Raw genomic sequence first — 25,160 nt, forward strand, 5'->3', positions numbered from 1 at the left:
AAAAGTGACATCCAGTCACCATTGCCATACGTCATTGGTTAGAAGAAAGTCACAAGTCCGACCTACCCTCAAGAGGAGTGGACCACAAGAGTATGAACACCAGGAGGCAGGCATCGTTGGGGGCCATCTTAGAATCTGTCAGCCACAGATGGGCTCTTTGGTTTGAAGTTTTGATTTTGTCAGAGCTGTTCTTTCTTTTGGATTCTTACAGAGTGGTTTAGTTAGATATTGTAACTTGACTGAAGGATTCACATGGAATGGAGCCATGTTCCTCTAAAAGCGGTGAGGACTGTAGTGGCCTTTCTAGGGGCAGCCGACTCCAGTTCCTTTTGTCTTTTGGCCAGTTGTGTGTTTACTAAACACATGTCGTCAGTGGCTGCATAACTGATGTCTTTTTCCTGATGATAGACGAGACTCAACTAATTTCTGACCTGAGGCAGAATGTAATAACGAGGGACGTGGAGGTGGAGGAAACCAATGTGGGAAACGTCACGCTCATCCTTCTTGGGCTTCACAGCCTGGCACAAGGATTGGAAGGCATGTTCTTCCGTCTGTCTTAAATGTTCTTGCAGACAGTGGGGGCTCAAACTGATGAACTCACCACCTCTCCACGAGGCCAAGGAGGGAGGGGGAACATAGATCAGAACAGAAGGAAGTAAGAACCGCAGGCCCCATGACGGAGGGTCCACGTGACCTGGGGAAGTGGGAGCTGGCCTCCCAAGCTGGGGTGACAGAAATGAAGGTAAGAGCATGGCGGTGTGTGCCCTGAAATGGAGAAACAGGAAGATGTTCAGAGAAGTCACACCCTCATTGTGACAATTAATAGTTACTGATCAGTATTCTTTTGAAGCTAGAGACGATTTCTGCTAATGGCTAAGACCCAGAGCGACTGAGAGGGACAGAGTCACACAGAGCACAAACGGCAGTGAGAAAAAAGGGGACAGTACACAGCAAAGATGAAACGCCCCCTCTGCAGGCACCTTTTGTCCTCAGTGTCCTCCTTGCCAGTAGTTAAATACTCTGCTATATGCGCGTTGAAATAAAAACTTCAAGAGTGCCTGCTTTTTTCACTAGGGGCTAATTCTGTTCTACTTTGGTCTGCCCAGATTTCAGTTTATTGAACCTAAAACAGCTCGCGTGTGAGGAGAGCGCCCACTTACATGTAGGTTGCCTAAAATGAAATGAAGAATAGGAGTTTTTAGTACCTATCATTGGTTTATTCAGGATGCTTAGAACTTAAGGGGCTAAAAGTACTTTTAACTTGACTTTGTCCATCAGCCTTTCTATTTTTGCACAAGAGTCAATCAAGTCACAGATAACGAAGTTTCAGCGAGTTGGTAGTAATTCACTGGGAGGCATTGGCTGTAAAGCCACACTTTGGTATCTTAGTTACAGTGGACTTAGGTCCCTTGCGTACGGCAGTCCTATCCAGCCATGGTGTTATGGTGACTGCCTTTTTCTTCCCCAATAAACTGACATTTATAAAGTGCTCTCACACGAAATATTCAATATATTCTTATGACAACCTAAGATAAGATAAGAAGTTGGCACTCTTATCTCCATTTTACAGATGAAAAGACCGAGGCTGCCATTTAGACAAGGGCCTGTCACTAATAAGTGGAGGACTTGGGATGCAGGCCCCAGTCTTCCATGTTCCCCCCATTAGATCTCTCTGCTTCTGCCATCACCTCTCACACACCCTTGGTGGGGGCACCGTGGGCCAGTCCCAACAGACGTCTCGCTATGTGGTCATTAGAGCGTAGGTTCAGACAGGGAAGGACAATTGTCAAGGTCCAAACGGCTCTTGTTGGCATGTTCCAGTCGTCTTCCCCCTTTTAAGTCATAAGGAAGGAAAGAAAAATGAACAGCAAATTAATGAAAAAGAGAGTGGGTAGAGGAGACGAAAGTACCGAGATCAGGAAATTGGAAGGTGCCGACAGCACTCTCCTGGCTGTCTGTCTCCTGAGCTGGAAGCTGGACAAGGCAGCCTGTACCAGAGCACCTCCTCCCACAAGGGCCCAGATGGATGATGCCACCACTGGCCATCACATCACTGAAGGACAGTTTATACCATTCAGCATAAAATGAAGAACCGTACTGAATACGACTTCTGCTCCATGGATCAGTCTCATTTCCTGATTCATCATTACTGTTGCTGCTTCCAGTGCCTGCTTTCTCTCCTCTTCACGGACTTCTGAAGATGAGAGTTAACATATACTGGGGCCAGAATTATGCTGGCCTTGGAACATCCGTGTTCTCGTTTATCATTTATAACAGTCATAGGAGGGTGGGTCTTTGACCCCATTTTGTAGAAGAGGACATTGAAAGACGAGATTGATTTGCCCAGAGTCTTCTAGTCGGACAGAACCATCCCAGAGCCCATGTCATTAGCCACTAGTATCTCAAATACTAAGGTTTCTCCAAGAATAACGTTTCCCTCCCTTTAAACATTGGTTTGGGGCCAGGCCTGTGGCTGAGTGGTTAAGTTCATGCGCTCCGCTTGGGTGGCCTAGGGTTTCACCAGTTTGGGTCCTGGGCGCTGACATGGCACCGCTCATCAGGCCACGCTGAGGTGGCGTCCCACAGAGTACAACCAGAGGTATTCACAACTAGAATATAAAACTATGTACTGGGGGAATTTGTGGAGAAAAAGCTGAAAAAAAGAAAAAAAAGATTGGCAACGGTTGTTCAGGTGCCATCTAAAAAAATAAATAAATAAACATTGGTTTGTTTTTAATTTGGTGTTGAGCATTTCCAAACAAGTTGGAAATTTTCTTTTTTGGTCAATACTCTTAAAGATGAAAGAATGTGAAGCAGATGAAAAGCAGCAGTCAGGTTAACCTCCCAGCATCTTTCTCTTGTGTTGCAAGAAAAACATGCTTGTGAAGACAGGCAAACACGTGTGAGACATTCTAGATTTAGCAGCAGTGGCCAATTTTTTTAGTGTTTAGTGCCCTACTGCTCCTTTTGAATAAACAGCCATAATCATTGCCTACCTCTCTACTCTGGAATCTTGGCTCTAAAACAGTTCACACCACATAGTCTGACAGAGAACAGTGCTGCCTCTGTTTTCCAGTAGAGCTCTGAGCTTGACTTCTGTAGGCCCTGATAAGCAGGTTTTACACAGATTGCAGTGTAGACACAGTACAACGAGTGATGCATTTTAGTTGCATCGTGGGAACGTGTATCTGAATGAGATACAGAGTTTGCTTAGGAAATTTAAGATTTTTCTCAGTTACTGGAAATGCTTTTTAGCTTTTTATTGAACTCTCAGAAGACTTTGCTCTTCTGGACTTTGCCACAGCTTATCATTTTTATCTTGGCTTCACATTCTTCCCACCTCTTCCTGAAGACAACAGCTATAACTTGAGTGTTTATTTTACATTTTAACATTTATGTCATGCTTCCCTAGGTTTTTGGGAGAGTATGTGACTTCACGATGTTAGAAAGAAGCAGGTTTAGGCTCTGAGATACTGTTTTAGTCACCAAAAGTAAATATTCTCCTCCTGTTTTCTGGAACCTTATATTTTTTATAGCTTATATAGTCTGATGCTCTCTTTTGCTTTAATGCTTCTGTAAAAACTTATTTGAAGTGCTTATAAATGGCCGGGTTTATATACTTTCTCCCTTCCTCTTTGTCCAAACAGCCTGTTTCACTGGTCTTCCTTATCTGAGTTCTACTACCCGTTTTTCTGACCTTCAGAGACTTGAGAAAGCAGTTCTCAAAGTGTGATGCAGGGACCCCTGGAAGTCCTCAAGACCCTTTCAGGGGATCCGTGAAGTCAACGCTATTTTCATAATAACACTAAAACAGAATTTGCATTTTTTTTACTTTCACTGTCTTATGAGTCTACTGTGAAGTCTTCCAGAGGCTATGGAATGTGTACATATATATTTTTTGTTTTAAAATTTCTAACTTAATTTCTATCATGATAAATATGGATAGATAAAACCCACATAAGCAAAGCTCTTTGGGAGTATGAAATAATTCTTAAGAGCATAATGGGGGATCCCAGACCAAAATATTTGAGAACTGCTGCTTTAAGGCTGTCTTCTGGGCAAAAGATGTTGATTTGGGTGATTTCACAGTATGAACACTCAGTGAATGAGAATTGTGCTGCAGAGGAATGCCTTGCTCTAGAAAGAAGTTGGCAAGCTTTTTCTTCATTTCTGAATATTCTCTATTAACAGATATCATGTATTCTGTTGCTTTCATCAATTAATTGCTTGGTATTATTGATTATTACTGAACCAGTAACAAAAGAAAAAACAGTCTAATATTGTGAAAGGCTATTTAAAATTTATAAAGATCATCCTCATAGCAGAAAATAATCTTTTTTTAATGACTTCGTATACATTCTATATGGTTCTGGTCTTCCTACTAGTATTTAGAAATGCATATTTGTTATATTTACCAGTATTTGGAAATCACATAGGTTCCCTTTTCCCATCAATTGCAGCATAGAAATGCTACCAGATACTAAAATTGGCTCAGGGGAGACAGAAGGAAAATACAGTTTCATGCCTGGCTGGCACATAAATGCCAGGCCGTAGAAGTGTCATCTCTCCAGAGCTGACAGTGACTGTTTCCATGCCTGCAGCCTTCACCTTGCCTTATTGGGTAAATGACTGTGGTACCAAACATAGGAACTCATTCAGTCATTCCACAGTCATTCAGTATCCAGGCTGCTGTTGCCATGCTGGTCTGAAGAGTGAAGCCTTGGATGGAAGCTGCAACCTGGGGATTTCTGGTCCTTTGCCTTTGAGATCCACAGAAAGACTAGATGTAGGACTCTATTAGATGTTGAAGACTTAAGTTCTCTCAATGTAGACTCTTAAGCTATATTTTAGCTGCATCACTATGTCTTTATAGATTACACAAGTCATAACTGAGTGGCACATAGTAAATACTCAGCTGTCGGGTCTCTAAATACAAAGAACGCCCCTCCCATCTCCCTCTCCCCCGCTAATCAACAATCAGTCACACGCTTTGCCACAGAACCTTAGAAACCTCTGCACAACCACTAACATCGATCAGAGCCGGCACTTAGATAAAATCCTCTTTTCTGCCTTGGGCTCCTGCCATACTGCTGGTCTGAGGATGCAGGAAACTGTAATGAGCTAATTTTAGAGGCAGTTTTTTTATTTTAGAACATTTAGAAATAATTGAGGATAGAAAAGGTAGAGTAGCAATATTTATATACATTATTTTATTTCTTCAAGAAAAAAGGTACAGTTAACTGGAGAAATGAAGTTGTATTTCAAAGTTTTTCATTTTCTGTTTGTAAAACAGGTGAATGTACTGGGCTTTCTCACTTCTGGTCTCAGGGCCCTGGTGTCTGGTCGGTTCCTAGAGAGCTGAGTGAGGTCTGGAGCTCGTTTGAAGACAGGCACTGGAACAAGTCCAAATGGGGACCTGTCCTGAACTTTAGGTTCTTGTATTCCTGGGGCCTAACGTAAAAATTGCGATGTTCTGGAATGATGGATTCAAATACCTATTCTGATCCCTTTTAATCGAAAGATAGTATGAGAGGCCAGGGCCAGTCCTTTGCAGCCAGCCATTCGCCTTTAGAAAATACTCTAGCTGTTAAAATGCCTGCCTTCCCGTTCTCACCAATGTGATTCACTTTTATTTCATTGTTGACAAGAATAAAATAGCTGCATCCTTTTCACGGGCTATTGAATAAAATAAGTTTCTCAACTGTTTTCAACTGTGTTTTCAACACGTCAGGCAGGGCAGTTTTAAAGCACAGTACTCCAGAAACCATGCTAAGATTCTTCTGTCCTGTCATGCAGGCTGCTAAAGTTCTTGGCATTGGTCTAGAGATGAACTTGGACTGTTCCGTTTGATTTTGTTTGGGTCACAAGCGATGTCAACCACAGACCTGGCACAGAGATGAGAAGATACACTGTCCAGCATATATTCTAACTCAGTGCTTCTCAAACTTTAACGTGTATGCACATCACCAGGGGTTCTTGTTAAACTGCAGATTCTGACATGGTAGGTCGGGGGTGGGGCCAGGTTTCTGTAGTTCCGACAAGCTCCCGGGTGATGCTGGTCCAGCTGGTCCGCAGACCACACTCTAGTGCAAAGTACTTTTACTTCTCTTAGATTTAAACTTTCCAATGTGTTTTGTTTTCACTCTAACAAGGTTACAAAGACTTCAGGCTTGAGACCGATGGAACCACGAGATATCAAAGCAGTTCGAGAATTAACCAACACTTACCTGAAGCAGTTTCATCTAGCCCCGGTGATGGATGAAGAGGAAGTTGCCCACTGGTTCCTCCCCCAGGAGCACATTATTGACACGTTTGTAGTGGAGGTAAAGATGAGGTGATAAGCCAGTACAGAGAAGTATGGAAATACTGTACAGTTGAGTCTGTTTTCCAGAAAGCTCATAGAGTGCCCATTTCTTTCCTTCCTCTGTGACTTACTGCTTCTATACCAGATTTCTGCTCACCTTGATAGAACCAGAGTTGCATCTTATGGTTTCCATTCTGGGAAAGAGCACACTTTTACTACTTATTAATGGGAAATAAGGATACTTTTCTGTTGTTACCTGTGTGATGACTGCTTTTCTCAGTTTTGAAAAAGCCAATTTTGATGACCTCATCTGAGATAGATCAAAGTTTAACGTTCCTTTAGTTTTGCAAAACTGTTTGGAACTGAACTGCCTTTGGTTGAGATGGCATAATTCAACCGCTTCACTCAACCCTTGTTCAAGGGAAGGAAGGAAAAGTGTCTAGATCTTCTGATTATTGGTTAGATGAATTTGAGAGAGTGCTTTTTAAACTTTTTTTTAAAGCTTAGAATCTGCTGCTCAAATGACATCTCACGTAGAGGCTTAATTTTAGGTTGGAGTGGAATTGGGTTGAGAAGTTGGGATTTAATCTGCTAAGTACCTGGAGGAGAGAAAAGAGTGGGGAGGCCAGTTAGAAGCTACTGTAGTGGTCCTTCCGCCATTCATTTGTAAGCACTGAGCCGGAAGTGTATTTTCAGCATTGTCAGGCCTTGTCTGGATGTAGGATTACGGCCGAGTTAAGGCAGTACTGGTGGGAGTGGACAAGGTAGATTGAAAGGACATTTCTGGAGAACAACTGAACAGTCTTTGTTTTTAAACTTTTATTTCTAACACAGTGCTCGAGTGGACATCTTTGTGCACAAATTTTTATGCACGTGTGTAAGTTTCTCCAGGGCAGCAGTTCTCAAAGTTTTGATTTTAGGACTCTTACTCTCTTAAGAATTGCTGAGGACCCCAAAGAGCTTTTAGTTTTTTGGAGCATATCTACAGATATTTACTGTATTCAAAATTAAAACAAAAAATTTTAAATATTATTTCATTTAATAATATAGCAATAATAAACCCATTACATCTTACCCAAATAACATATTTTGTATGAAAAGTAACTATTTTCCAAAATAAAATTAGTGAATAGTATTATTTGATATTTTGGTGAATCTCTGTAATGTCTGACTTGAGACAACTGGTTCCCACATCTGCCTCTGCATTCTGTGATATGTTGTTTTGGTTGAAGTATGTGAAAAAAAAATCCCGTGAAGTATTAAAGATGTGGAAAAGAATGAGTATTTTAATAGCCGTTGTGGATAATTGTGGATATTCTTTATCTGAAATCTTATTAATGAACTTTTCATACTCTGTTAGATTAAAACCCACTGGTCTCTCTGGTCCTTGGAATGAATCTTTTACCAGTGTACGAGTTTGCGACATCATACATTGATCATTTAGAAAATACTGGTTCAGTGAGTTACAAGATCTTCCAAATATTGATATTCCATTATATAATATCAAAAAAATCACATTCATCGATATCACCACCACTGTCCTCAGAGAAGTATATGATATAACTCTGAGTGGAGGACACAGGTTTTTCCAAACTTTAACTTGCACCTGAAAGCTCACATTTCATCACTGGCAACAAATCCTGCCAGTTTTTTCTGTAGCAACAGGCTCACATCATTCATTTTCTAGAAAATGCACCAGATACCCCAATCTGAGCAACCGTCATGTGCCGCTCCTGCTTTAGCGTGGTGTTCCACGAAGAAAGCAGCTGGTTCAGCTCACAGCTCAGTCGCCTGAGAGCTTCTCCTTGAGACAGCCCTCATGTCTCAGGCTGCAGCAGGAGCGCGTTGTGTGTACTTCCTGTTTCATCACACAGAATATTAAAAAGATGTGTTCTTAAGGGTGGAGAGTTGTTAAAATTAATCATTCTTAAGCAAGGACGTGCCTAAGTGAAACCCGTTTGAACCATGGTGGTGTGGTGATGAATAAAACAGCCACTGTACAGTTGGGTGCCACTGCCTCATTTTGTGCTGTGGCACCAGCCGTGGTACCCACTGTTGCGTCTGCGCTCTCAGTGCGGATGTCCATGTGGTGGCCGAGGCAGGCACCTTCTCAGTGCTCTTATGGAAATGCTTTTGACTTCACAGACTTCTGAAGGGGTCTCAGGGACCCACAGGGGTTCACAGACCACATTTTGAGAACTGCTGCCCTAGGGTGTAGACTTTAGAAGTCGAACTGCTGAATGTGAGGGTCAGACACATCTTTAACATTGCTGAAGGTTGCCAGTTAGCTTGCCAGAGTATCTCTTCGCAGTGCCTAAGAGGGCTGGTTCCTCCCAGCCTCACTAGCACTGGGGTATTACCAGACTTTAACTTTAGGCCAGTCTGATGGTATCAAATGGTATCTTCTTTTTATTTGTTCTTATTATTAGTGAATGTGAACACGTCATAGACCTGTCAGCCGTTTTTATTTCTTTTGGATGAATTTGCTGTTCCTGTACTTTACAGTAAAAAAAAACAACAGACAATCTTCTCTTTTGTGAACGTTTTTCTGTTTGCTGAATATGAACACCTTTTCTTGTGGTCTGTTTCTGGGTTCTTTATTCTGTTCCACTGATCTCTGTGTCTGTTCCTCCACCACTACCACGCTATCTCGATTATTATAGCTCTATGTTATGCCTTGATATCAGGTAGAGTGATTCCTCCCACTTCATTTTTCTTTCTCAAGATTGTTTTAGCTGATCTATTTCCTTCTCCTCTCCATAGAAATTTTGGAATAAGCTTGTCTTTGTCTACAAAACACCTTGCTGTGATTTTGATAAGAATTATGTTAAATGTATAGATTAATTTGGGGAGAACTGATAAGTCTTCCAATCTATGACCACGGTATGCCTCCATTATTTAGATGTTTTAAAATTTCTATTATCAGCATTCTGTAATTGTCAGCATCCACATCCTGTACATGTCTTCTTAAGTGTATACCTAAATACTGCATTTTCCTTGGAGTGATTAGAAATGGTGTTTAATTTTGGTTTCTGCATGTTCACTGTTAAGTATATAGGAATGCAATTGCTTTTTCCGTGTTTATCTTACATCCTGCAACCTTGCTGAAATCACTACCAGTTCCAGGAGTTTATTTTTAGATTTCTTGGGATTTCTACATAGACGATCATGTCATGTGCAAACAGGGACAGTTTGGTTTCTTTCCTTCCCGTCCATAGGCCTTTTATTTCGTTGTCTTGCCTTACTGCAGGGGCTCCATCTAGATCTTCCAATACTCTGTTGAATGAGAGTGGTCAACATCCTCACCTTGTTCTTGATGTTAGGGGGAAAGCAGTCAGTCTTCCACGGTCAGTCTTACACCATAATATCAGTTGTGAGTTTCTTGTAGATACGTCTTATCAATTTTAGATAATTCCCAACTTGCTGAGAGTTATCATAAATGGGCATTGGATTTTGTCTAGTGCTTTTTCTGCTTCAATTGATATGACCATATGATTTTTCTTCTTTAGTCTGTTGATATGGTTTATTCATTGATCTTTGAATGTTTGACCACCCTTGCGTCTTGCATACATAGAAAAAATCCACTTGGGTGTGTAATTCTTTTCATACATTGTTGGATTTGGAGTGCTAATAGTTTGTTGAGTGTTTGTTGAGTTCTTGAGAGATACTGGTCTGCAGTTTCTTTCTTTTTTTTTTGTACTGTCTTTATCTGGTTTTTGGCCTCTTAAAATGACTTGGGAAGTGTTACTTCCTCTTATATTTTCTAGAAGAAATTGTACAGCACTGGTGTTAATTCTTTAAATGTTGCTAGAATTCTCCATTTGAAACCATCTAACCTTAGAGAATTCTTTATTATTAAAATAATGAATTCAGTTTCTTAAATGGTTATAGGACTATTCAGATGATCTATCTCATCTTGATTGACTTTTAATAGTTTGTGGGTTTTGAGGAATTGGTCCACTTCTTAATTGTCAAATTTATAAGAGTAAAGCTGTTCATAGTATTGCCTTTTAATGGCAGCAGGATCTCTCTCTTATTTCATTCCTCATGTTGATGATTTGTATCTTCTCTCCTTGTATTTTTAGCAGTTTTGCCAGCATTGTATCGATTTTATTGATTTTTTCCCCAAAGAACAAAGCGTTTGTTTCATTGATTTTTCTCTGTTTTCCTATTTTCAGTGTCATTGATTTCTGCACTTATTTTTATTAATTCCTTCCTTCTGCTTGCTTTGGGCTTATTTTGCTCTTCTTTTTCTCATTCCTTGAGGGAGGAACTTAGATTATTAATTTAAGACCTTTCCTTTTACAGTGTAAGCATTTAGTTCTGTAAATGTCCTTCTCCACACTGCTTTAGCTGCATCCTACATAATTTGGTAAGTCGTATTTTCATTTTCATTCAGTTCTATACAATTTTTAATTTCCTTTGAGACTTCTTTGACCCAGGAAGTATTTAGAATTCTGTTGTTCAATTTTGGTGTGCTTACTGATTTCCTATTGATTTGTAGTTTGACTTCATTATGTTTGGAGAACACACTCTGAATGATTTCAATTTAGTTCTTGAGGTTTGTTTTAGGTCTATATGGTCTATCTTGGTGAATGTCCAATGTGCTTGTGAAATGTGTATCCTGCTGTTTTGGTGTGGAGTGTTCTATTTATGCTAATTAGATTCTATTGATTACATTATTCAGATTTCCTACATCCTTGCTGGTTTTCTTTCTAGTAGTTCTCAGCTGATGAGAGGGGTGTGGAAGTCCCCAACTGTAATTGTGGGTTTGTCTGTTTCTCCTTCTAGCTATATCAGTTTTTCGTGTATTTTGAGGATCTTCTTTAGTACTTGCACATTTAACCTTAATGTCTTCCTAGTGGATTGATCTTTACCATCATGTAAGACCCATCTTTGTCTCTAGTAATTTTCTTTGCTCTGAAGTCTACTTTATCAGCTATAATACAGCCCCTCCTAAAATTAATGTTTGCATCATACATCTTTTTCAGTCCTTTTACTTTCAACCTATCTGTGTCAATGAATTTGAAGTGAGTTTCTTGTAAACAGCATAGAGTTGGGCCACATTTCTTTATCCATTCTGCCAGTATTTCTTTTGATTGGTGTATTTAGACCATTTACATCTGATAATTATTGATATGTTAGAGCTTAAGTCTGCCATTTTATTATTGGTTTTCTGTTTGTTTCCTCTGGTTCTTGTTCCTCAATTTTTTTTTCCTTCTCTTCATGTGGGTTACTTGACCATTTTTTAGGATTATGTCTTGACTTATTTATAGCGCATTTGAGTGTAGCTGTGTGGTTTTCATAAGGGTTGCTCTGGGTCCTACAATATCCATATGGGATTCATCACAGTCCACTGGTACCCACATTTTACCACTACAAGTGCCCTCACTTATATTTAGGTCCCTTTTCCTTCTCGACTTTTAAATATCCTTGTCTTAAGTATCAGATGGTGTTATAATTTTTATTTCAATCACCAAGTAGATTTATAAAACTTATGAGAAGCATAGTTTATAGTATGTGCCAAAATTTCTGCTTTTTTAACTGTTCTTTGTTCCTGATGCTCCAAGACTTCTGTTTTTTTAAATTTCCTTTGTGTTTGGAGAATTCTTTTGGCCAATTTGAAAGGTATGTCCACTAACAACAAATTCTTGCAGTTTTCATTGGTCTAAGAATGTCCTTATTTCCCGTTCATTTCTGAAGGACAGTTGCACCAGATATAGAATTCACAGTTGAATGTTCTTTTCTCTCAGCACTTAAGAAATGTTATGCCACTTCCCTCTGGCCTTGTGGTTTCAGATGAGGAGTCTGCTGTCATTCTCACTGCTGTTACCCCATAGGTAATGCATTGTTTCTCTATGGCTACTGTCAAGATTTTTCTTTGTCTTTAGTTTTCAGAAATTTAATTATGACATGTCTTGGTGTGGATTTCCTTGGGTTTATCCTTTTAGGGTTCACTCAGCATCTTGAATCTATTGCATGTGTTTTGCCAGATTTGGGGAGTTTTCAGCCATTGTTTCTTCAAGTTCTTTCAGCCCCATGTTTTCTCCTTTCTTTCTGGGACTCCAGTGATGTGAATATTGGATCTTTTGTTACTGTCTCACAGATCCCTGAGACTTAATTATTTTTTTCAATCAGTTTTCTCTCTGTTGTTCATATGGGTAAATTCTACTGAATTCTTCAAGTTCAGTGATTCTGCCCTCTGTCCTCTCCACTCTACTACTGAGCCCATCCGCTGGCTTCCGTTTTTGTTTGTAATTTCTCTTATGGTATTTTTCAAGTTGAAAATCCTTATTAAAGCTGAAAGTGTAGGTCTTTACTTCATTTCTGATACTGAGCTGCTAATACAGAGCAATAGAGAATCACTTCAGCTTAATGTCTTCCTTGATGTCTGAAAAAAGGTTTAATGAATCAGAAACACTCAAAAACCAGATAATCCATCCCTCTGGAATTCTCCTTTCTGCTGAAAGAAATACTATCACTGGCATGCATGTGGTCTAACCTCCTCAGCTATATAATTCAAAGGTGTCATAGTTTGGATTATATGCAGACTGCATAGGCCACCACAGCTAATTAAAACACTCCAAACAGTCCTGAGTTTCTTGTATTGAAGGGTATACCAGTGACGATGACATGAATACCATGTTTTGTGTCCCTTTTGATTTTTGAAAGCTTCAGATTTTCTCATTCACACATGTATATTTTAGTGCAGTACCAATGCTTTTCACAAGTTTCTCAAAAACAGCTTCCAAACTTTACCCAGCTTCACTTCAACTTGATAAAATTCTTGCCTTGTGCCGAGATGTTACATATTACACAGTATCTTTTAGTTGGAGAAGGCAGCCTTCAATCTGTAGCGCGCTTATTTCCACAGAAACAACCACCTGCTTTTATCACTGTTCCCGAAGTCTCGAGAGACTCATTAGTCAATCTGAGGGATGCTTTCCTTTTAGAACATTCTACTTAAGAACTTTACTCGAACTGCCGACCTGCACCTGGGCTAAGGTGCAACTCCATGCTCCCCTCAGGCTCTACGCTGCATACGCTGAGGGGCTCCGAATCAGACTGCCGAGAGAGAAGTATGAGTTGTTGATTTTCCTTCTAACAGAAAGTTACAGTGTGAGTCGAAGATCAGAGAGTTAGCTTAAACGCATGGATGAAATTTGTTTAAGGAGGTATTTACCTGACATTACCTTTGTTCTTTAGAACTCCAGTGGTAAACTAACTGACTTCCTGAGCTTCTACACACTCCCCTCCACAGTCATGCACCACCCTGCTCACAAGAGCCTGAAGGCTGCTTATTCCTTCTACAACATTCACACGGAGACGCCGCTGCTGGACCTCATGAGTGATGCGCTCATTATAGCCAAACTGGTGAGAGACTCGCTCCTTTTTGTCCTACATGTTTCTCCAAAGATGAATGTCAACGTATATAAAACATCTTATTGTATTTTCTTCCACACAGGTGGGATTCATTTGAGATATTTTTTTTGATTGACTGTTAGCCATCAATCAAAGGAAGAATTTTGATAAGAGTTTCTTTTAAAACATTAATGGCTGTTTTCATCATTAATTCTATTGCAATGTAACCAAAAAGACATTTTACACAAATTAGAAACTTGTTTTTAAACCTTATATAAGAATACATATAAGGAAAATACACAATCCCACGATATAAGGAAAATACATCAGTGTGTGTGTAACAGGGAATAATTAGCAACAATAAGTTTTTTGACAACTAAAAACAGTTTCTGAATTCTAAAGCTAAGAAATTTTATTTTTAAAATTAAAGGGATTGTTATTAAAGGAGTTTAAAATGAAAGGAATTAAATTCAAATTGTGCCTTACTATATCTGCATTATTTATTTCCTCAGTGTAGTAGTTAATTGTTAAATTCTTGCTACAAATAAACATTTTCAACTCTTCCCAAAAAGGCCAGTAAGAAGTTAAGGTAAAAACCCTGAGAAATAGAAATTTAGCTGCTTCATCTATATCACATTTTGTATATTATTATCTAACATTTTAAAGAAATTCAATTTTTACTTTTAAAATTTTACTAATTTATTTCACAGTTATCAGTCCAAAAGAAATATACAACTTAAAGTCTTTAAAACTTTGGCTTTTTAGCTGTAGCTTCAGCTAAGTCAGAACTTAGAAAGGCCAAGAACTAACAATTCTGGAGATGGAGCCAACTGCTCCTTCTAAAACAGGGACAAAGTATTTTCTGAAATCTTTATGGATTATTTTATGTCAGTGTTAGCCAGCATACTACATTTTTTGATTCAGCATTTCTGGCTAATCTTGCTGACTCCATCAGATCCCTGCTAGTTTTCTAAGACAGTTTTGAACTGAATTCTTAACCTATGCTATATATGGCAGACATTAAACCTTATTATACATGCATATTCAAACTACTAGTAGAGGAATTAAACGTTATACTGAAATACATGATAGAGAAAACGTGCTAGTCCTTTGAAATTTTAAATTTTAAATCCTTTTTACATTGGCAGAAAGGATTTGATGTATTCAATGCACTAGATTTGATGGAAAATAAGACATTCTTGGAAAAACTCAAGTTTGGTATAGGAGATGGCAATTTACAATATTACTTGTACAACTGGCGGTGTCCAGGAACAGACTCTGAAAAGGTAAGAGAAGTTGATATGCCCTCTGTAAACTGAATAAATTTACCAAGAAACCTCATGCTTGCTTCCTTTCGGATTAGTAAGTTTTAGTAGCTTTTTAAAAATACAGATCTATTCTACTATAATTTAATTTTCTTGCTTACCTGTTCTTACTATTCCATTTCTTCCCTCCCTGTAGGTTGGACTTGTATTACAATAGATGGATATTTCTATTTGTAGAACTCTGAAACCATCATGTGTTAATATTCCATTTAATGATTCCTGGAACTGCCATTCCAAAGAAGAAAAAAGCACAACTTAAGTGAAATCGATGTAGTTGGTAACAATCAGAAAAGATGAAAAAACATCGCTATGTGACCAGTAGTCCACATTTCTAGCTAGAACATTAAGATTCATCCTTTTTTTCACTGTTTACTTATTTGTAGGAGGGACGAAAGGGTACAAGGAGCACATTCCTCTAATTTTCAACTTTTCGCTGTCCCTTGATGAAGAGAAGGTATTTTTCCACTCTCTAGAAAAGGGACTGTTTTTCTTGGGACTGAACAGACGTCACAGAATCGTGACTGTTGCGTGGAGATAAACTGCTGCATTTTTATTTATTAAGTGGTGGTCCTTTTGTCTGTGTAACAGAATGAAGCATCCATTTGGAAACTTTTCTTGAATCACCTTACATGATGTCATTGAGAACGTTTATGGAATCAGCACTTCTGTCACTCAGTGATGAGTGGTGGATGTTTAAGTGCAGAGCAAGGTGGAAATGTACTAGTGACTAGTACATTCATTTCTCCCGAAGCAAAGTTGCCAAATGAATAAACACACAGATTTGTACTTTGATCTTCAACAGGTCAGTGGATTGGTTCAAGAGCAAACTTTTGTGCAAACATCAAGTGTGCTCTCTCACAGAGTACACGCCTGTGACAGACTTTGCTGCTGCTGCACAGACTCATTTCTTCTCGGCAACAGCAAGGATATGTGAGGAAAAGAAAATAAAAAGTTCTAAAGTCAAAAGAAATGCCCGGTGGAATTTATTAGTTCTATCAGGACATTGATAGTTCGAATGTTTTTTATTACTTATGCGAAATTGCACATATTCCTTTATGCTGACTTTAATTTATCATGAAACTTGTCATGCTAATGGAAGATGTCTTATTTGTAAATAAGTATTCATAATTTTGTTACTGATTGTTTTTATCTAGAATTTGAAAAACTACGTTTCTCAGTGTACATAGAGATGTATATATTGCCAATAGTCCAAGGGGAAAAAGATGCTGGATGTGGCCACATCAGCTGGCCTTGACTCAAATTCCACAGAGTAGATACTTCTTCCTGCCTTTACTGTACCAGGGCCTCAGCTGTTCAGTCCAGAAAAACTGAAGTATTTCAGACGACATGATGGCCTTTCCTTCATGTTACAAGTGTCAAATGAAATCAACCATATCTTATCCCAGGCAGGAGCTAGCAAACTATGGCCCACAAGCCAAATCCAGCCCATTGCCTGTTTTTGTACAGCCCACCAGCTAAGGATGGTTTTTACATTTTTGAATGGGTGGGGGGAGAAAAAACAAAAGATGAACATTTTGTGATGTGTGAAAATTAAACAAAATTCAAATCTCAGCTTCCATAAATAAAGTTGTATTCGAACACAGCTGCACTCATTCGTTTGTGTATTGCCTGTGGTTGCTTCATGCTATAAAAGGCAGAGTTGAGTTGTCCCGATGGAGATTGTAGGGCCTGAAGACCTACTTACTATCTTGCCCTTTACAGAAAAAATCTGACCAGTTTACACCAAGGAGCTGTAAGCCACTCTGCAGCTTGCCGTTGTCCCAGAAACCAACCCCCAGCTGTGGCATCCCTGAGACCACCACTAGAGGGTGTGCGTGGGCCCCACAGTGGTGCGTAATTAGGACAGGGCTGTTTACTTTGCTGAAGACACAAAGGAAGACTTCTCACAGGGGAGGGTCAAGTCCAGTTGCATGACCCTTCTCTCTTCACAGGAGAATGGCTTCAGAAGCAAACCTGTACCAATTCACCGGAACATTTTTTGAGACACCAGCAGTAAGTAAACGAGATTTTAACATAATCTGGAGTCAAGGTTGTAGTTGGGAATTATGTTCCACTCATTTTTATGGCACAAAGTCTTATATGAAGTAGGTTTTCAAATAATTGCCAGTCATAAACTTTGCCACAAGATTACCTCATTATGAAAATGTGACATTGTTCCTTTACCCATTTACATAATTCTGATTGTTATGGAATTCATATTCTTTTACTGTCATTTTAAAATAGTTATTAATAACTAGCACATTTGCCTCTTTATAATTTAAGATTACCAATGGAAATTTTAAAATAGACCATTGGTAAAACTGTTTACAAAGTAGCTATTAGAACTAAATTTCAACGCAATAGTGTTTTATAGATTCAAAAAAACTAGAATGTCCTGCATCCTTTGTCAATAATGGAAATGCTCTATTCCATGAGGCAGCCTCTCACCCCTTCTTTTTTTGCCAAGAAAGCACTCACTAAGATTTAAATGAAAGGGAAGTGGTATAATTTATGAGTCAACCAGAAAATAGGCTGAAAATAAACTCTGGCAATCCAAAACCTTCCCCCTAAATTACAGAAAGTAACTTTTCCAAACACACACTGTCAAGAGCAGACACTTTCACAGAAACACAGAGCATTGATTATGCTCCATTTCCTAACATGGAGGACCCCAGTCATTGCAGACTCACCTCTGCGCATCCAAGCCCCTCAGTTTTTTCTTCTCTTCCCGCCACATTTCACCTAATTAGCATCTTATACACGTTAAATTTCCAAGGAAATAAATTAACCATGTAAAGGGATGAATTCTAACTAGTCAAAATACCTTATCTATTTATCTACGGCTTTTTCTCTAAGTATCAAGCCGTTCTCCCAAGCCCATACTTATGCCTACCTACAGAGAAACTAACATTGACAGGAAGTAAAAAGGATGAATTGTTTCTGAAGACAATATATTGCTTGGTGTTTAGTATCTTTCCTTTAAAACTGATAATACATCCACAATCTGGTTTCATCCACTCCACTAACCAGAACCATGTGTAGTGTGGCACATTTTCCAAGTTTGATAGAAAGATGTTAAGGGCTGTGGGATACAGATGTTCTTGCTTACAAGCATCATACCAGCCTTTTAAAAAGTGAATTAATGCAAGCATGGACATGTTTCAATCAACTTCTGTTTGATATTCATACTTCTGAGTAATTTTTGTACTTAGTGTTTTTAAACTACAGCATAGCTGTGCTGTACAAAAAGTCTTACACAACTGAAAAGAACATTACCAAACAATATCCCAACAATATGTGTAAAAGTAACTCATTTTAATAGTTTCGAGGTTCTTTCACAAGGTCTCATTTTACAACTGTAAGAAATGTCAAGTTTAAACGGGATTACTTTGAAGTCTTTTTTTACTCTTGGGGGGTTTCCTTATCTTATTGGGGTTTGGAATCAGTTTCTTTATCTTAAGCGGTTGTAACACCACAGCCTGCTGTCCTTCAACAGGCTTTCTCTTACATTTAGAGACGTCTTCAAAGGAAGTTTCCAAAAGCTCTTTGTCTTGACTTTCCAAAGATTCAGGCTCTAAGTTGTCCCTGGAGGCTTCGAGGCTGTCTTGAAGCCACGCTACATTTAATCTGGGCACTCTGGGAATTATAGCTTCTACCTCATCCACAAAGGCAGTGGTGTTCTTTTTGAAACCCAAAGCCAGGACACATTTTAAGCCGATGACAGGGGCAACCCTCTCACTGAGCCGGGGAACCTGGCAGGCAGGAACGGTTCTGCTCACGCTTAACTGAATCAGGTGGGAGGTGATGATGGCAGGCTGCACTGACTTGCACACCAGGACTAAGAGCAGCTCGCTCCTCTCCAGAGCTCTGGTGACCTCATTAACACCGATGGCCAGCTGCTTCCTGACGTGGACAGGGGTCCACCCTGATACTTGGTGCTCACCTTCTGGCTGCTTCTCCTTCTCCTCATTGATATCAACATCTATGCTACATTTGTCTCTGCTTTGTTTTTTTAAAAAAGGCTGCTTTTTCTTTCTCTTCTTATCCTCGATCTTCTGCAGTCCAACAGACCGAAATCTGTCTTCGAGTGTCTGTAATATGAAGAGCATATCCTCTCTCTCCAGAGGGCTCCAGCAGAGAGTGTACGGATTGTTCAACGATGTCTTTACCGTTAAAGGTCTCGTCTTCCGAACAGAGCCCCTCGCTGGTGCCTGCGGAGCTGCGGCCATTCTGAACACCCTTCACAGAGAGGGAACAACAAAGGGAACCCCTGTGAGCTCTCAGCGTGTCACTTCAGACGACCTGGGTGGTATCTCTGATTCTCGAAAGCCTGATCATATAGGACCAATTATCGGAGCAGACACATAACCTTTCTTTAAGTAATTTATTTTCTCCATTTTTTCATGACACTGTCTTTACTCACATACAGGCAATATATGAATGTTTTGCCTTACTGCATTCACAGTGAAATTCTATTTCTTTATTTCATTTATTTAAAATGTTCCATGTTTCTACTGGTTCATTAATTATTTATCCATTGAATGACTGGATGGTATTAACCTTAGAGGTTTGGCACCATTTTCTAAACTGCTTTCCAGTTAGGCTTCCAGTCATCCATAAATACATACTCGCTGACACCTCCAATGTGCAGGCCGTGGTCTCGGCACGGGAGTTCAGCAGGGAGCGGTCCCCACGTCCACCCACACAAGTCCCCGTATCCGCCTGCACTGGGGAGCTGGGGAGCGGGGGCCATTCATGGTTAAACAGGTGTGACTCTCTGAATGGGAACCGTAATATACGCACATCATTAAAAATTCAAATGATCCTTTCATTCCATGCCCTTCCGTAAGTCTCCCTACCTCCCAGACCCTAGCCTTTTGTATCTCTCTCCTAAAACATCTGATACACAGGCAGGAGTGTATGCCCCTTCCTATGGCTATTCCAAGCAAACTCCTCCTCCAGTTGGCAATTTGATGAAAACTAGGGAAATTTTGTACTGAAATTTAAAGATAGTAACCCATTGAGGAAAAATAGTAAGAAGGATCCTTACTGGGAAATATTATAAAGTACTGGTCTATGGAGCATGTGCTGTTTCTCCTTCCCAGAGGCAACTGCATTTCTCTCTCCTCCCTTTTCTTCCTCACCTTATTCCTGAGGCTCAGCTAAGAACACAGGGACCCACGTGGCAAAACTAAAGGAAGTGAAACAAGCCAGGCCTGGAGCAGTCTGGAGTTTGGAAGTGTCCCTACTACCAGGTAACCAGACTTTCTCCTTCCAGGTCATTTATCCCGCCGAGGCCAGCCTCTCCTGAACTGCCCCAACGAGGATTAAGAATCAAGTCCTCTCCAGTTAAACTTCCATTGACTAGGCTGGCTGCTGACAGAGAGGAGCAAGCGACTTTGGGGGCTGTGCTGGAATTTATGAGGCACCTTCTCCATGTATTAATTGACTCACAAAATTCCTGTATAATTGTCCAACACGTGGACGAGGGCACAGACTCAGGTTAAATACCTTGCCCAAAGTCAACAATCGGTTTCCCACATTCAAATTATATGCTCTTTCCATCATGGCTGCAGCTCAAAACCAACCCATGGCCTTTTTTTTTTTTTTTTATAACTTTATTTATTTATTTATTTTTTAAGATTTCCTTTTTCTCCCCAAAGCCCCCCGGTACATAGTTGTGTATTCTTCGTTGTGGGTTCTTCTAGTTGTGGCATGTGGGACGCTGCCTCAGCGTGGTCTGATGAGCAGTGCCATGTCCGCGCCCAGGATTCGAACTAACGAAACACTGGGCCGCCTGCAGCGGAGCGCGCGAACTTAACCACTCGGCCACGGGGCCAGCCCCAACCCATGGCCTTTTAAAACATACAGGTGGCTGGTCCTTACCCCAGAAATACTGAACTGGGATCCCTGGGAATAGGCCCAAAGCATCTGTATGTGTAAAAAGCTGCCCAGGTGACTCTGATGCAAAAGCAGAATTAGGAACGGCTGGTAGAGGACAGGCAGCCTTTCCACACTGGCAGCACTGGGAATGGTCTCGTGACCTCTACTGGTCTCCAGTGTTCCTCCTCAGTCACCTTCTAACAGAAGACCAAAATTGAGCCCCTCGGGGTAAAGAAGTCAGGCCTTGTTCATGTCAGTGTCACCTACTGCTAGACACTCAGGGTCTGCGGCCTAAGCCTCTTTCTTCACACCACCCCCCCGAGCAGCGCTCCCAGCCCCCATCCACTCCATGCTCCCCTTAAGCTCAGGGAATCAGGAAGGAGCTCACAATCCAGTGATGACTGGCAGAGGCTGGCACCACGTTTACGGTAGCCAGGAAGACGAGCAAGGCAAATAGGAGCCGACAGAGCTCTTGCCAAAATGCCAGTCAGTTAATGAGTCTGAGCATTCAAACAACACGGAATCCTTAGATAAATACTTACAGTTAAGTGCCCTGGAGGGAGAGCAAGGTCAACCTTAATGCCTCCTGTCTTCAGAACCTGCTGGGGGAGAGGAGAGCCAGTTTGGATAAGCAGAACCTTATGTCTTTGAATCCAAAAACTAAGTACTGACTGATAAGGAGAAAGAAGAGTGAACTCTCTAAGGCCCTCCACACCCTGGCCCCCATCCTCCCATCAGCCTTCTCCTTACCTGCCACACCATGCCTGTTACACCCCTCCACTGAACCACAGACTACTGAAGGAGGCCACCAGTTTCTCACCTCCATGTCTTCATACAAACAACTCCCTCTGCCCCAACACCATCTTTCTTACTTCAGCAAGTATTTCTGGATTAGCCACAATGCACCAAGCCATAAAGTATTAAAGTAAAAACAGTCAGTGGCCTCCCCGAGCTTAGAATCTATGAGGAAGACGTATCAGGAATTAATAATACAATACGATGTGGTGCACATTAAGGTCAAGAAACTACAGGACACTAGGGAAACGTACAGCAGTTGAGGGGTCAGGACTTAGTTGAGGGGTCAGGAAGCGTCTCCTGTAGGAAGTGACTCTGAACCTTTATCTGAATAATGCCTACTAAAGGGAGAATGAAGGAGAAAGAGAGTATCCCAGGGAACAGCATTAAGGAAAAGGAAAAGAGCTGAACGTCGCCAGGACAGATGCTAGAGAGAGGTGAGACATCAGGCAAGGTAGGTAAAGACGAGACGGGGAAGGTCCTTGCAAGCTTTTAGTGGCAAGCGACTGTAACGTTGAAAGCACAGGGGCACGATTAGAAAGGCACTGCGGAAAGATCTTCGCGAAGTCGGGCCTGGAAGGGTCCTCTGCCGAGACGGGAAGCAGCAAACGGCTCCTGGAGTCGTCCTGGGAAGACAGGACGGTGGCCCGCAGTAGAGTCGCCGCAGAATGGACGGACAGAAGTACATGCTAGTTTAAATAGTTGAGAGAAAATCCTGGACTTGTGATCAACGAGGGGTAAAGCTGAGAGAGGACTGAGGGAATCCTCCTGGGCTGTGGATCTGGTTGCGGGGGAAGGGGAGCCCCAGGTCCCAGGGGCTGCATTCCTGACCCTGAGTTAACCCCTCCCCGGGACGCCGCCCCTGTATCTCCAGGCTTCGATTTACTCTTTAGCGTTCGCGGTTCTCTTCGGTTGTCGCCCGAAAGTTCTAGAGTCCCGAAGGGCCAGGACGGGGCTTTATCCTAGTAATTCTCGGACCCAACACACATTCAACACAGGCGGGGTGCAGAGCGCCAGCCAAGGCCCGGAGGCAGGAAAATACAGGCGTCGGGGCGGGTGCGGCCAGGCGGGGTGGGCGGAGGCCCTAGAGACCCGCGCGCCGGCTCTGCGAGTACCGACCGGACCCACCCAGGCGACCCTCCGGCCCGGCGGCCCCGGCCGGGCTCCAGCTCCCGAGCGCGGCGGCGCCGGCTCCACGTGCAACGCGCGTGCGCAGAGCCCTCGCCCTCCCGACTCCGCCCTCCACGCGCTCAGAGAACCTCACATTTCCTCCTTCTGCATTATAACGGTCACTCCGGATGGAAAAGGTCGGCGCACGGCGTCGCCAAGCCTGGGAGCCACACAGCGAGGCCGGACGTCTGGAAACCCTGAGCTGGGGAGCGGGGGATGGAGGCGGAGGCTCGGGAAAGTGCCTTCGGGCGGCAGTGCGCAGGCGCAGTGTCTGTCTCGCGAGACCGCACGGTTGCCCTGGTAACCGTCTGCTCGCGTCTCCCCAACCTGCTCTGAGGGCCTGTGTACTGCCCGTAACGTCCTGCAGGCCGTTCCTGTCACCTGGCATCCTCTCCTTTCCAACCCAGTTTCTCCCTTTCCGCGCCTGGCAGCCTCAGCCCTCTCGCTCCTCCCCCTTCTGTGTCGGACTTGCCCCAGGGACGCAGATCCGCGTCCCAGCGCCGCCGTCTCCATCGAATCCCCGCCGAATCCCCAGCAGCAGGAAAAGCAAGACAAACGGGAGACGAAGGGTGGATTGAGGGGAAACAACGTGCTGACAGGCGACAGTGTGGGCGATCTTGAGCCCCCTAAAGAGGAGGAGAGTAAAGGCTGCTCTGAGCGCTGCGACTGCAGTTCAGAAACTCCGCATGTCCGCCCCAACCGGTGGAGACGAGCGGTGACAGCGGAGTCGCTGCGAACTCGCGCACAATTGCACGACAGCTGAAGACCATTTTCAAGGTCAGGCAGCTGAGTCTGTTGCTTTGCCCTTGGCAAGAACTTAGACGACAGTGGATTGCTTCTGACCTCAGGAGCCGCGTCGCTCCATGCCTCCTTTCCGGTTCTTTTCCAGTCTGACTGAGCTGCTCTTCCTTTTCCTCTTCTAATCATCTTCTTCCCTTTCTGAGTCACTTCGCTGCTCGTTTTGTTTCCCATTTTTTGGTCTAGTTTCTATCTTTTCAATTTTCATCAACTACATAGTAGCTAACTGGCCATAAGGTAAAAAACCATAAAGCAAAAAACCATGTTGCTTTTTGTCCAAGATTATTGCAGGTTACACAGGGTAAAGTTCAGTGTGATTTTTAAAATCACAATTAGAAAGATTAAAAATAAAGTTAGAGGGGTCCCGCCTGTGACTGAGTGGTTAAAGAGTTCCCTGCTCCACTTCCTCAGCCTGGTGTTCTTGGCTTGGGATCCCAGGTACAGACCTACTCCGCTCTCAGCCATGCTGTGGAGGCATCCCACATACAAAACAGAGGAAGATTGGCACAGATGTTCGCTCAGGGCCAATCTTCCTGACTTAAAAAAAGAAAGAAAGAAAGAAAGAAATTTACAATGAGTTTGAGTGTAACAACAGACTTTATTTCATAAAATGAATCCTGTTGTTTCATTGTGATGAACTGCAAACATATGATTCTAAATTAGTCTTAGAGCTAGCTTTTAAGCTGTAAGACGAAGAGAGACACACATGTATAATGGAAATACTACAATAATGAGAAGGAAATGTGTATAAGGTTTTGGTCCCCTAAGGTTTCAGATTTATGGTTCCAGTCTGTATAGTTAGATTTATAGCATCATCTCAATTTACATTTGTTCTCTGAAGATTGCCTGCCATTACATTGCCTGGCTCTGGAGCCAGGCTGCTGAGGTTGAAAGCCTAACTTCATCACTGACCAGGCTTGTGACCTAAACCAAGCTACATAACCCTCTCTAGGAAGGGATAATAATGGTCCCTGTTGTGAGGATTAGAAGAGATCATCTGTGTAAGGTGCTTGGCACAGTTCCTGGCCCGCAGAAAGTGCTTGATAACGGTAACTGTGTTGAATGCGGTGAGACGCTGAATTAAGAATTCAGTTAACAGGAGCAGGACCCAGTGGCGCAGCAGTTAAGTTTATGCGTTCCACTTTGGCAGCCTGGGTTTGCCGGTTTGGATCCAGGAATGGACCTACATCCCACTTATCAAGCCATGCTGTAGCAGGCGTCCCACATGTAAAATAGACAAAGATGGGCACAGATGTTAGCTCAGAGCTAATCTTCCTCAAAAAAAAAATAAATTAGTAATTAAAAAAAGAATTCAGTTAATCAAAATTAACTGTAGCCTCTATAATTTTAGCACTTGTGGTCTGTTTTAAGACTAGCAATAAAATTTCCACAAGAATGTTGCTAAAATGAAAAACTACATTTCAAAGGTCATTTCTCACCCATTTGTATCACACAAACATGACAACAAAAAAGTGAGAAGAAAAAACGTTTGTCATGACTCAATTACCTCAAAACACGTTTCC

The 25,160-nt window shown here is 41.7% G+C and overlaps 2 protein-coding genes and 1 non-coding gene across 5 annotated transcripts in view; 1 reads left to right on the forward strand and 2 right to left on the reverse strand.

Annotated features, from left to right (window-relative positions):
* The window catches only part of NMT2 (N-myristoyltransferase 2), a 58,769-nt gene extending 42,175 nt beyond the window's left edge, over nucleotides 1-16,594 (forward strand). For both annotated transcript variants that reach the window (XM_044761953.2, XM_014855907.3), the window contains 4 exons: nucleotides 6,153-6,323; nucleotides 13,511-13,678; nucleotides 14,815-14,952; nucleotides 15,128-16,594. In XM_044761953.2, coding sequence (XP_044617888.1) covers nucleotides 6,153-6,323; nucleotides 13,511-13,678; nucleotides 14,815-14,952; nucleotides 15,128-15,148 — 498 coding nt within the window. In that variant the 3' untranslated portion in view covers nucleotides 15,149-16,594. The remainder of the gene's footprint in view (nucleotides 1-6,152; nucleotides 6,324-13,510; nucleotides 13,679-14,814; nucleotides 14,953-15,127) is intronic.
* LOC106840450 (uncharacterized) overlaps nucleotides 1-23,092 on the reverse strand; it is a 31,020-nt gene extending 7,928 nt beyond the window's left edge. Inside the window, exons 1-3 of one of the 2 annotated variants that reach the window (XR_011499215.1) lie at nucleotides 22,934-23,092; nucleotides 21,417-21,473; nucleotides 1,700-1,832 (exon numbers count right to left, since the gene is read on the reverse strand). This is a non-coding gene — a transcript (uncharacterized protein). Of the gene's footprint in view, nucleotides 1-1,200; nucleotides 1,833-21,416; nucleotides 21,474-22,933 lie in introns of those variants that run through there. The other variant, XR_011499214.1, reaches the window with a different exon arrangement.
* RPP38 (ribonuclease P/MRP subunit p38) lies at nucleotides 18,288-19,220 on the reverse strand. The gene has a single exon (XM_070500875.1). It carries the CDS (start codon nucleotides 19,218-19,220, stop codon nucleotides 18,366-18,368), a length of 855 nt encoding a protein of 284 aa, XP_070356976.1. The 3' UTR covers nucleotides 18,288-18,365.
* Nucleotides 23,093-25,160: the final 2,068 nt, after the last annotated feature.

This window comes from Equus asinus, chromosome 29, assembly GCF_041296235.1.
Source record: "Equus asinus isolate D_3611 breed Donkey chromosome 29, EquAss-T2T_v2, whole genome shotgun sequence".
Taxonomy (NCBI): Eukaryota; Metazoa; Chordata; class Mammalia; order Perissodactyla; family Equidae; genus Equus; species Equus asinus.

What these genes read in the sequence shown, in the direction of transcription:
- RPP38 (XM_070500875.1), bottom strand. Translation starts at nt 19,220, where the DNA reads ATGGCCGCAGCTCCGCAGGCACCAGCGAGGGGCTCTGTTCGGAAGACG.